Source organism: Lynx canadensis, chromosome B4 (genome assembly GCF_007474595.2).
Source record: "Lynx canadensis isolate LIC74 chromosome B4, mLynCan4.pri.v2, whole genome shotgun sequence".
Taxonomy (NCBI): Eukaryota; Metazoa; Chordata; class Mammalia; order Carnivora; family Felidae; genus Lynx; species Lynx canadensis.
The window spans coordinates 6,461,971-6,474,920 of NC_044309.1; the positions used below are offsets into that span (position 1 = coordinate 6,461,971).

Sequence of the window (12,950 nt, forward strand, 5' to 3'; positions counted from 1 at the left end):
TCAGTGCCCAACTCTTGATCTCAGCCCAGGTCATGATCCCAGGGTCATGGGATAGAGCCTAGCACTAGAGCTTAAGATTCTCTCTCTCTTTCTTTCTCTCTTCCTCTGCCCCTCTCCCCTGCTCATGTACTCTCTCCCTAAAAAACAAAACAAAACAAAACAAAACAAAAAAAACAGGGAGACCTGGGTGGCTCAGTTGGTTGAGCGACCGACTTCAGCTCAGGTCACGATCTCACGGTTTGTGAGTTCGAGCCCCGCGTCGGGTTCTGTGCTGACAGCTCGGAGCCTGGAGCCTGCTTCGGATTCTGTGTCTCCCCCTCTCTCTGCCCTGTCCCCACTCGCACTCTGTCTCAAAAATAAAAACTGAAGAGTCTCATAAATATGGAGAACAAACTGAGGGTTGCTGGAGGGGGGATGGGCGACATGGGTCAGGGGCACTAAGGAATCTACTCCCGAAATCATTGTTGCACTAGATGCTAACTAATTGGGATGTAAATTTAAAAAAAAAAAAAAATAAAAATAAAAAATTAAAAAATAAAATTAAAAAATAAATAAATAAACATTAAAAAAACTTTCAAAGAAAATAAAATAAACAAAAGACACACAAAAAAATGGTCTATTTACTCCCCCAAGCTGCAGATGCCGTCCACATCGGACGATACTTACAGACTGTTTTGTGCGGTGTGGTCAAAGGGTACGAATTCGCCTCACACCAGCCCACCGGGAAGATGTCCATGGATTCTACATCAACAATAAACTCCGGAGCAGGAGTCTGTAGGCCTGCATTGGACAAGTCAAGACAACAGGCACAGATGTTACCAGAAAGAGCCAGAAGAAAGGAAAACACAAGCAGCCCTGAGATGAGGAAAACATTTCCCGGAACACGGAACAGAAAACTTGGAACAGTCTTAACGACAGATACCGATACCTGGAACAGAGTACAAGGGGTTCAAGTAAAGTAGAGACTCCAAAAGTCTAAGACACTTCCTACTGTAAATGGCGGAGGGAAGGGCGGGGAAAGGAATCTGGGAACAACGGGCACTGGAGCCTGAAAGCACCTTCAAACCTAAGGGAATGCACCTGAGCTCGCGGTCGGGGCCACAGCACACGTTTAAGCCAGCAGACACACTTCCTGCTTAGCCAAGGTCAACCTTCAGCCAAGGGAAGTTCGCATCACGGTTAAAAGGAAGTAGTGAGGCACAGCAAGCCGGGTTTTGAGCACTGGAGACAGACGATACAATTTCTCTAGGGAACTCATTCACTGATCAGTTTGACTGGGGTTGCTTGTTTCGAGCTCCTTGGGGGACCGCGGACCGCCGCCACGTTGCACAAAACCGTTTATGCCAGAGTGTGTTTTCCAGCGGGGTCGGCCTGTCACCCCGTTTCACGGTCCTACGAATGCCTCGTGACAAATCAGCACCACGGCTACGAGACTCGGAAAGACGGAACACATCTGCATGTAACATGAGCCAAGGTTTCACGGAGCTCTGGCTACAGGGGTCAATATGGAACCCGGCAAGCTAGTGAGAAGAAGAAACTTCTACACAGACTCAGCAATTCTTTGGGAAAGAAAAAGAAAACACTGAAGGAAGACACTTGTGAACTAAGAATCAAAAGCGAAGAACTCTTAATAGACACGGGCTCACCGGCTCTGAGCACCTACCCTTGCTTTGCTCTGGTGTCTTCACTGAGAATCAAGGCGAAAACCACACAGTAGAACCCGCTCACACATCCGCGTCGCCACACCATATCTGATGAATTTTAAGTCGGATCCCCCCCCCAAAACTTAGCTTCATGAAGCGTGATTCCAGCAGACGTAGGACGGTCCCACCCGTTGTAACTCTGACATTCGCTGCACTGGCTCCTACCCCTTACTTCTCATCATAAAGTAGATACTGCAGTAAAGAAGCATGTTATTTGATACACGTGGGGTCCTGATTCAGCGCTAACCCAGCGAACACTCTGACAGCACATTCTTACACACACACACACACACACACACACACACACACACACGATCATCGCCATTAGTCACGTTCGACGCTCGATCCCTTCTCAAAAAAAGCGGTACTATGATTACCGATCCCAATTGCCCTTTTGCCCAATTCTCCCATAACGTGAAGAATATATGAGTTAAAGGAAGGCAAACAGGTTGACAGAGGTTATTTCTCGACACAGTCGAGTGAATGGAAATCATCTCCGTCTCATAGGATGACTCAACCACTACTGACCCTACTTGCCAAAGAGACCCTCAAATAAACACGACCACATGCAAGACAGAGAAGTAAAGAAACTTGCCAGGGAGCTTCCAAAGTGGAAGTTATCGTCCCTGTCCCGAAGGGCACACGAGTCTCAGGAGGGTCGAACGAAGAGGGTCACTGAGCTGTTCCCTCATTAACTACAGGGCACGTTCTCACGCTCAGATTCCCTAAAATAGCACGGGTTTCTGAGCTACTCAACACCTGTGCTAAGGGAATGAATTCATCTACGATAGACATTTGTATTTCTGGACTTAACGTTTAGATGCAAACCTGATTTTCGAGGTCAAAGGAGTGCTTCCAAAAGAAGCAGAAGGTGAATTTTATAGCCTATTCCTTCCTGAACTGTGACCTTCATCTTCCAATATTCTGCTGGTTCAAACGTCTCTTGGTATTAATGCTTTAATATATACGCTTCTGTAATAGTGTTTACATTAATATATTGATATGGCTGTCTTTACCATACCTTAGAATTCTTTGATCATGCTCTCCATTCAAAACAAATATTTATAAGCTACACTGTGTCAGCTACTAGGCCTTCCAGAAAGTTACCGCCCTGTCTTCCTCGTACTTTGAAATCTAACCCACTAAGGCATCTATTAAATATGAACTGGTGGAAACGTGGATTATTTATCACCCAGAGACGTTTTCCTGACCCTGAAACTTTTCCAACCCTCCTCTGAATGATGGACACCAATTCCTTATTTCTCTTTATCAATCTTATGCAATATCTAGATATATCTGGCTGGACTCGGAATAATCTTTTTAAAAAATAACGTACTATTTTTCAAGAGCAGGGACCCACGAGCTTTTATAAAAAGCAATCCATTAAAAACATTAGGCGATTCTCCTTATTCTGGAGTCTCCAAACCTGCCAATGCAAAAGCTTAGTGGCTCACTTCAGTAGTCTGACCATTTCCCGGGAAACCCTCTTGTGAACAACACAAGGTCAGGTTCAACCCCGGACCTCGCTGCAGCTGTATCAGTCGATATGGAGTCCGCTCATTCATTCTTCCCCAGAACTTTCATCTGAAAAACCATCGGGAAGCCTCGATCTCTATCTGCCTAAATAAATTATGGTATATCGTATGATGGGATATTCTGCCATTTGTAAGAAAAGATCGAGAAACCACTTCATACACTTACATGTAGAGACGTGTCCATGTTTTGTTGAATAAAAGAAAAGCACAGGGCAGAACACAACGTGTGTGTATAGTAGGTTATCATCTGTTTAAAAGGGAGAAATAACATATATTTATACGTGCATACGACAGACCTGGAAGGAAGTACAAAACGCTAACAGTGGCTGTTTTGCTGGGAAAGGAGCTTAGACACTGAGGAATGGGGCAGGAGGGGGAGAGAAACTTTTACGCGTTTTGGCCCTTGCGAATGAATCGACTAATTCACAATCGCAACCTCACTTTCACCACAATAACAACGCAACACAAAACGCTCTGGGAAGAAAGGAGTCACGTGCCTGAAGAGTACTGCCACAGAGGCCGGAGTCATGAAGGACAAGTGACCTTCACAGAAAATAAAACCAGACCGCGATGAATCCACGCTCACAAAGCAAACGTGAGGCGTATAAACTTCTCAGAGCCACTTTGGAGCCTGCGAAGCCTTCCGCGATTCGCTATACCCCGCGACCGTGACGTCGGATCCGTGGATGGCCGGCCCCTTCCACGAAGTCCCACTGTCCTTCCTACCGCACGGGCTTCAGGAAGAACGAGCCCCACACCTCAGTTCAAAGGCAGGAAGGGAAGAAAGGCACGAGGTGTTTAAGGAAGGAAGTCAACCTTGCTCAGAACCCTCAGGAAGAGAGGCCGCAGCAAATCGTGACGGGCTCACGCGTGCGATGGAAAGACGGGGCGTCAGAGGGAAGAAAGCTGCTTGGCGATGTGGGAGCCGGCAAGACGGGGGGCCGGAAACCCCGTGTGCTGGCCGCCAGCCTCCTCTCGTCTGCAGGAGCCCCTCTACGAAGCCAGACTGCCACGCCCCCCCCCCCCCCCCCAGCTGTGGAGCCAAATTCCTAAGGAACGAGGGACGGGCAATGCTGTGGATGGCAAGACCAGGATGGGACGGGAAGCAGGCCACCTGGAGGAAAGCGACAGAAAGGGGATCCGGGGTGCGTGTGCGTGTGGAGAGGGACACTCACGGGTCCGCAAACGCTCGCCGCACTGCCCGCAGGCCCGACACTTGGCAGGTGCGCGATCTTCACCAACAACCCAAAGCGACGGGGACTGGGTCTGTCCCCGTTTTCCAGATGGGTAAACCGAGGCACAGAAAAAGGCCACAGAGGAGAATCTGACCGTAAACAATCGAACGCTGGGGGCCTTAGGAGAAAGCATTTCGGGTGGGCGCTTTTCTTCCTTTGTCCCGTGTTTGTTTCTGGGTTTGGGTTTGGTTTAGTTTGGTCGGTTTAGCGCCTGTCCCGTTCCTATTTGGGCCCCCATATCCCTCCTGCACGGTCCCCACGGTGAGGTGGCCGCTGCCCCCTCCCCACAGGCAGACGACGACGGGCTGGGGCCTCTGAAACAGGAAGGCGGCCCGACAGTAGTCCCGTCCATGCTCACGGCAGCTCAAAAGCCCAAGTTAGGTGTGGGTCCTGTAAGCAAAGCCCCTGGAGAGGCGATCCGCCAGCCGCCCACCAAAAGCCTTCCCCCCAGCTACACATTTCGCCCAAGACTTGGCCTAAAACAGGGAGTTCTGTCGCCGGCCACCAAGGCCCTGTCTCATCGAGCATCAGCTTTAGGGACAGAACAGACCGGGGAGGATGCAAAGCCTGTGCCCGCAGACCATGCCCACTGTCCGACCGGCCTCTTTAACTTTCGGGAAACCCTGCTCCGGGCCCCTGATCTGCCGACACAGCTTCTCCCAAAATTGTCTCAAGCAGGCCGTCCCTCCTTTTCAAGATTTTAAAACCACCCACGCTGGCTTGAAATATAATTACTTTCACATTTGCATTTTCCCTTGTTTGGTTTTTGCAAGCCTCGGCGAAATGCTTATTAACCACCTGACTCTTCCACAAATTACAGAAAGGCTTAAGGGGCACTTTCCTGCACCTGCTCTCCTATATATGAGAGGTGGCCTCGACGGGAGCTCCTTTAGACCACGCCACACCTTGCCCGTTAGATCTCAGCGTCCTTCACAAACCCTAGCACCCAGAACAGCCATCTGGGGAGGGTGCCTTTATTTACTTTTTTAAATGTTTATTTACGTTTGAGAGAAAGACAAAGTGAGAGAGCGCAAGGAGGAGAGAGAAACAGGGAGACAGGGGAACGGAAGTGGGCTCTGTGCTGATGGCAGAGAGCCCCACGTGGGGCTTGAACCCACAAACCGTGAGATCGCGACCTGAGCTGAAGTCAGACGCTTAACCGACTGAGCCACCCAGGCGCCCCTGGGGAAGGGGATTTTAAAATGCAGATTCCTGGACCCTGCTTGGGATTCAGATGCACTAGGTCTGTGGTGGCCCCGGGAATCTGCATTTTAAACTTCTTTTTAATGTTTATTTTATTTTTTAAAGAGAGACACGCAGAGCGAGCTGGGGAGGGGCAGAGAGAGAGAGAGAGAGGGAGGGAGAATCCCAAGCAGGCTGTCAGCACAGAGCCCGATGCGGGGCTCGAACCCACAAACCGTGAGATCATAACCTGAGCCGAAGTCACGGACTGAGCCACCCGGGTGCCCCAGGGATCTGCACTTTAACAGACTCCTCCCGTAGATTGGGAGATGGAGGGAGTTTACTGGAACTGAACCGAGCATAGGGAAACACTGACCAAAGAGTTCTTGAATGTTGGTTTTATCCCACTGGCTCAAAAATTCAGTTGGCAAGATAGAAGTTGTTAAGGGACCGCTGTATCTTAGATCACTTTCTCGTTCGGAAACACGGGTTTTACTGATTCCTCCTTACATATGCGGCGAGCATTTAGCGAGCCAAGTGCACACGAACTCTTGTGCGGACACTGTGCTCTGTGACAGGCAGAGACAGTACGGCCCTGTGTCACAGAGCGCCAGCAACAGCATTAAGTTGTGCACAGACACGGGAGTTCACTGTTCTGATGGACCTCAGGCTCTGTGCAGGGAGGCGGGGCCGAAGTGAGAAGGGGCTGCCTGTCTTCCTGCTCGCCGGCCACCCCTCTTCCTGAGTCGTCACCGTCAGGTGCAAACACGACGAGGAGCACTTCCCTCCGCCAATCTCCACAACCATCCTACGAGGTACAGACCCCCATTCTACACATTTTATGCAGCTGCACCAATAAGAAAGGGGGTTTTAAACTCAGGAAGCACCCGAGGCCACACATCTAGGAGGCGGATGTGCTCTGGGGAGGCGTGCAGACGCACAGGGTATCAGGAGGAAGGCGATGGCTGTTACGGTGCAAAGCCAAGTCTCAGGGCCCCACGAAGGCAGCAGGGCCCAGGGAACAACGGCAGGAGTAGGGGACGAAGATCCGGACCAAAGAGTGGCGGTGAGCCGCGAAGATGGAGATGCACGGGGACACGGGGCACTGAGGGGGCTCCTTGGGCACGGGGGCGGGCACACAGATGTGAGTTACCCTACGCCTGCTGGCTTGGATGGTTTTCTAGTTTCTAACGTGGGTCAGAGGGGAGACTCGAGGAGAAGAGCCAACGGGAGGGGGGACGACAGTGACGCCCGACTGGGGAACGCGGGCATCCACACGGGGGACGCTGTGCAGGCGGGTAAACAGGGCACCAGGGGAAAAGACTGTGATGAGCTCTGACCTTTACGCGTGAAGGTAGATGAACAAAGCAACGCCTAGAACACTCATCTAAGGAGGAGTCCGTGGGGAAGAGAAACCTGCCTGGCCTGGGGTTCTGGAAAAGATGCAGGGGAAGGCTTTGAAGGAAGGGTCAACGTAGGTCAAATACTGCAAACAGGAAAAGGGACAGAAACAACCTAGAGATGGAGAATCGTAAGCGACTGCAGGGAGCTTCTGTAAACAAACAAAGAAACAAAAAACACAACCAATCAAAGCAAGAGACAGAGAGCATATCTCAACCTTCTGATCAAGAAAGAGACAAAACTGAGCGTGAGGACAACTGGAGGCAGGAAAGGTGATTACTAGTAACAGGAAAGGGCACGATATCTGCCACAGGAGGGGGGAAAATGCACCCCGTCTCCCCACAGATGCTGGGGTGCTGGCCCAACTGTGAGCAGAGTGAACTAGGCATGCCTTGTAATGCTGGTTTTCTTATTTTATCTTTTTAGGTGTTTATTTATTTTGGGTTGAGAGAGCACAAGCAGGGGAGGGGCAGAGACAGAGAGGGAGACAGAGAATCCAAAGCAGGCTCTAGGCTCCGAACTGTCAGCACAGAGCCTGACGTGGGGCTCGAACTCACGAACCGCGAGACCGTGACCTGAGCAGAAGTCGGACATGGCGCTACTTTGTTTAAAAGTGCTGAACTGTTGACCAGCTACCTCCACGAAAAGAATACGCTTTCACCATTTCATTAGGTGATCTAAGATCTTGCATGTTCTATTTGCCACACAGCCAGGTTTTCTTTGGTGATGAGGTAGAGAAAGGGAATGCCAGTTACCGCTAACGGGACCTGGGCACCAATTCCCGCCTTCCTGTCTTCAGGGGATACAGAGCTGGGAAACAAACTCCCAGGCTCCCCTGCACGATGATCCTGAGGACAGAGCACGCTCCACCGATGGTTATCTACTCGTGGGAGGTGCGGAGGGCAGCGTGAGGCCGGGGCGGTCCTCCTGCCGGCAAGCAAAGGCCACGAAGGCTGCAGCAGCCGGCTCCACACTTCTGTTTCTGTTCATGAACTTCAACGGTCCCTGGAGACACTGCAGGGGTGCCACTGTGTCCTCACACGCTTTGCAGCTGAAGCCGGTGGCGGGCCAGCGATTGAGGCTTCCTGCCCTTGGGACTCTAAAGTGCTCTTGAAATGAAGCGTCCCCCAGTGGCCTCCTGACTTCGTGTCTGCAGCTCTCTCAGTGATCGTAGAGGCACCTTGTTTCCAGGCACAATCCTGTCTTGCTTGAAACATTGACTCTCGGGGGTGCCTGGGTGGCTCAGTCGGTTAAGCCTCCGACTTTGACTCAGGTCATGATCTCACGGTTCGTGGGTTCAAGCCCCGCCTCGGGCTCTGTGCTGACAGCTCAGAGCCTAGAGCCTGCTTCTGATTCTGTGTCTCCCTCTCTCTCTCTCTGCCCCTCCCCCACTTGCACTTTCTCTCTCTCTCTCTCTCTCTCTCTCTCTCTCTCTCAGAATATATAAACACTTTAAAATTAAAAAAAATAAATAAAAGAAAAAAAGAAACACTGACTCTGTTTCTTGACTGACATCAGGGCGCACAGACTGTCCCTCCAGTGTCTAAGCTCCCGAGTCTGGAAACCTTATTTCCCCTTGGTAATTCTATCTTTCAGGAGAATCTCAAAGGGGTCTGTCCCATCCCAAATGTAAAAATCTGCTCTGGGATGGGGACCATCCTGGGGATGTCAGCACATTCTCGGTTCCAGTAAGGTCACTTGATTCAAGATAGAGTGAATTTTCCAGGACTCTGGTATAGGAACAACCTAAACCCTCCATTAAATACTTCTTCACTCCCCCCTGGTCTGAGCCCTCACCCCTATGCCGCATGGAATCAATTTTGCCATGAGGGGCTCAAGTGGGAAACTCCATTACCCTTGCTTAGTATGTTATCCCATTCATTCATTCATTCATTCATTCATCAGATTTGAAAGTGAACAAAGTAAGAAGGCAAGGAAGGCAAGAAGCAAGCCAATTCAGCCTCTGGGCCCCATGCAGATGAGGAGAGGACAGCCTAGGAGCCTTTGAGAGGCTGGAACTGAGGAGAGGCGCCTGGTTCCAAGTCTAGGAATCAGTCAGGCCTCGAATCCCCTTGTCGATTCCACACAGTCAGGTAGACGCCTCCGCCGGGCAGGCGACTGGAGGTTCGCATGCTAGAAAACGTGCACCAGAGCGACTCAGAGTCAGAAGCACCAGGTCAGGGAAACGACCAGGCCAGGAAACGGCGTTATGTGAGAGTCCGTGCACTGAGCGTGAAAGGTCTGCGCCTTCCTGCTGTCACCCCCAACAACCCAGGTGACCCGACTCAGGACACTGGCAGTAGCGGGTGTCCGAGTGAGGACCCTGCAAGCCTGGCCCGGTCAGGGACATGCCCCGTGCCAACGCCGAAGGGTGCGTGACACTTGGAGCCAGTGGCGGAGAGGAAACCAGCAGAGGCAGGCCTAGGTCGCTCGCCGCAGCCAAGAAGCCACTGGACAGTTCCAAAGTGCGTGCATTTGTCAAGAGGGGAAAAGGAGAGCTCACATCCGTCCCTGAACCGTCAGAGTGTCTTACGTTTAACTCCCTCCGCCGAAATCCTACACGAGGCTCCGGCTTCAAGAGTGCGCCGGCTGTTCCTGAGGGCGCTCGTCTGCGGAAATCGGGGACCACGGGGCGCGCAGCCCTGCGTGTTCGGTGCTTGCTGATGGGGGATGTGAAGCTCGCGGTGACAGGATGTGAGTCCTGAACGCCAGGAAGCTACTGCCCGAAGCTATACCCGGCGAAGACTTCACAGACTGACACTCACACAGTACGTTCTCCAGGACTGAGTGTGGAAAAATTTCATTTTCTCTAGGTTTCATTTCAGAGGGCAGCAAAAACTAAAGATTGGGAGATGTCGGTAATACCCAAGCTTCCCTGTTCTTAAGATTTTCATACGTCTCCGCAGACCTGAAGACTCTAGGTCGTCTTCGTGTTTCTGTCCTTGTTTGTTTTTATGACAGATCAGCACCGAAAGCAGCCGGCACCAACTCCCCCAGGACGTCATTCCCTCCCTGCGCTCAAAGCACAACGAACACCAGCCGAGAGAGTCCCCCTGCCTGTTTTTCACATGCAACAGCGCTCCCAAGGTCAAAACCGGGTTTCAGTGTCCCCTTCCAGAGCTCTCTTCAAACATTTCTGTAGTGGTGGCAACAAAAAGGGCCACATAACTTTGCAGAAATGAAGCCTGCCGGTGGCCATACCTTTTATGGCATCAGAGGAATGTTAGCGCAAAGGCTAAGAGTCACGTATTCAGGAACATGGAGCTTCCCACATCTCTTCTGAACCGGAGGACAGGACTAATAACGAGGGGGTAAGAGAAGCCAAGGAAGGCACTGCAAAGCTGTAAGCCCTCTCAGGGAGCTAAAGCATCATGAGGACGGGTGAAGACCCTTCTCGTCCCCGAGGGAAGCATCTGGAACGCACGTAGAAGGACCTGGTGTGGGGCGGGGGCAGACGCGTGAATGCAGGGCCGTGACGCTAAGACATCACCACGGACAGCAACCTCTACTGTACGGGTCATGCTTATAACTGTCGATCTGACCGCCTCGAGCAGAGTACTGACTCAGGAGAAACACTGCAACGTCCTCTCTAAATCAAAGAAACCCCATCATCCTTGCGCTCACCGTCCGCGGTTCCGGAGAGCTCCCAATTCTTTCCAAATGTGCACCCAAAGCAATACTACCTTCGTCTCCCATATCTCATCCATGGCCCCCCCTCTTCAACATCGGCTCTTTTATAGACACTTAAAGAACCGACCTCCAGAGACGTCATGTATTAAGTAGAAAATGATCACTTTAATTACCTAAAAGTGGTCAATTAGCCATGTGCTGAAAATACTTCAAATCAACTTAATGCATAAAAATAACTAATGAGTTGTTATGAAGTATTTGATCTGTTTCAAGTGTCAAGTAAACGGTCTATAACCAGAATCACCATCATCATAAAAATAATTTAACAGCCACAAAGTGACCATAGCGAACCTCTAACATGCGTTCCCAGGACAAAGGAAAGAGAACAGTACATACATAAAACTGAGGAATAACAAGAAATAAATGCCATCAAGTTCACTGGCACTTTAAAAGGTAATAGTCAGTGGGGGCCCAAAACAAACCCCCCCCAAAAAACCCAAAATACAATCGAGAGCCAAGAGACAAAATGGGATTTTACTTTATTCGATCCAACAAACACAGGATTTCGATCGAGAATTCCACGTGGATAATATGCAACAAACTGTTCATAAAAAATTTTTTTCTTAACGAGTAAGGGCTGGGAAAAAATGGACGATCTACTTATTTTCTGCTCTGCTTCCTAACGCTAACTGATCTCGCTGCTACAGGATAAAAAAGCACTCTGGAGAATAACAGCTGACATGAGCTGCCTCACATTGCTTTGCTATAAAAATGGAAATTTATATCCCAGAGAAAAACAATATTAAGGAGAAAAGCCTGTCAGAAATGTTAACTCTACCCTGTTGCCGCTCACCCCTGTTTTTAAGAATTGGGACTCTGTAGGGTTGGGTGAATTAAGCAACGGAGATGTCAAGGAGAAGGAAACTGACCCCAGGCATATCGTAACGTTCTTTCAACTATAAAAATCAGGACACACTTTGCCTGCGTGTCTGTGTTAGGTAATTAACAGCTGTAGAGCACTCTGGAACTACAAACCGCTAAATAAATAATGACTGCCAAAGAATTTTAACGATGATGTGCTAAATAATAATGATGAAACACGGGCTTTGAACTTTACCGCGTCTGCTTTCGAACGAATCACGCAAGCAAGGTCCCGATCTCGCAACATGGCTTAGCCCAGTATGAGGTGGCAAGTCTGATGGAGCGATGGGAAGTCACGGAAGGGATCCTGTGTTTCCAAGAGCAGGTGACTCAACTTTACACGTAGTGACGGAAGTAAGGTCGCGTTCTCTTCCCGCGGCTGCAGAAAGAGCCCCGTTCCACCTGTGTCTGCCTGCACTGTGGCTGATTCCTACCAGAGGCCATTTTACTCGAAGAGCCACCAAGCAATCAACCTTTTGAGAATTTTCTTTTAGTTCAAGTTGATTTTGAAATCCTAAACCACGGTAACATTTTAAACTGTTTTCCTGGGAATTGAGGACACAGGCGACGCTCACCTGCCGTCACTGTTCTCTCCCCTTTTCACTCCCTTGGACTCTACTATTTAGGAGATCGTCAGCCTCAGAACTTCTGGTGCTTTTTAGATGTGCTCTTCCTAAAGAGATAGGAGGAAGATACGAGCACCACTTCCGTGGCCTTCCAAACTTTCCATTCCAGTGGCGGTAGGGGATGCCATGGCAGTTAAAATATGGGCCAAGAGAGCTACCATGATTTTCTCATTCGCGACTAGTCTTGTTTTTCCATATACGTTTAAAATAATTAATGTCATGAGACTGAGATACAAATAAACCCAAAGAATTCAGATCACGGAAAAGTGGGAAAAACCTTACAGATCAGACTCATCTGAATTCATCATCACTGGAAACAAAACATATAAAACGTAGTCTTTCCAAATCTAAAATCTGATCAAGGTTCCGCTTATAAAATAGAATGTTCTGTGAATTATCTGCACAATTATAAACAAACTATAGCTATAAACAACAGTTTAAACATCATTAAACACGTAAGGCTAAATCTTGTGTATTACATATTTAGGGAGAAAGTCATCTCTAGTTACTATTTCGAGGTACAACTAAAGATCCATGGAAGAAACCAACGTACAGAGTGTTATTCACAGTAAATTGCAAATATATAATTTTATCCTCATAATAACCAAGACCTCAAATACCAGTTTTAGTGGCTCGTATTAATTTAATTGTGACACTAGCTTTTGTAATCACAGATGCAAAAAGACCACTGTGTTGCAAACATAATTATCACACCAG

The 12,950-nt window shown here is 49.4% G+C and overlaps 1 protein-coding gene across 3 annotated transcripts in view; it reads right to left on the minus strand.

Moving 5' to 3' along the window:
- The window catches only part of SFMBT2 (Scm like with four mbt domains 2), a 227,004-nt gene that overhangs the window by 46,249 nt on the left and 167,805 nt on the right, over positions 1 to 12,950 (minus strand). For all 3 annotated transcript variants that reach the window (XM_030321061.1, XM_030321063.1, XM_030321065.1), the window contains one exon: positions 667 to 780. In XM_030321061.1, the coding sequence (XP_030176921.1) occupies positions 667 to 780 (114 nt within the window). The remainder of the gene's footprint in view (positions 1 to 666; positions 781 to 12,950) is intronic.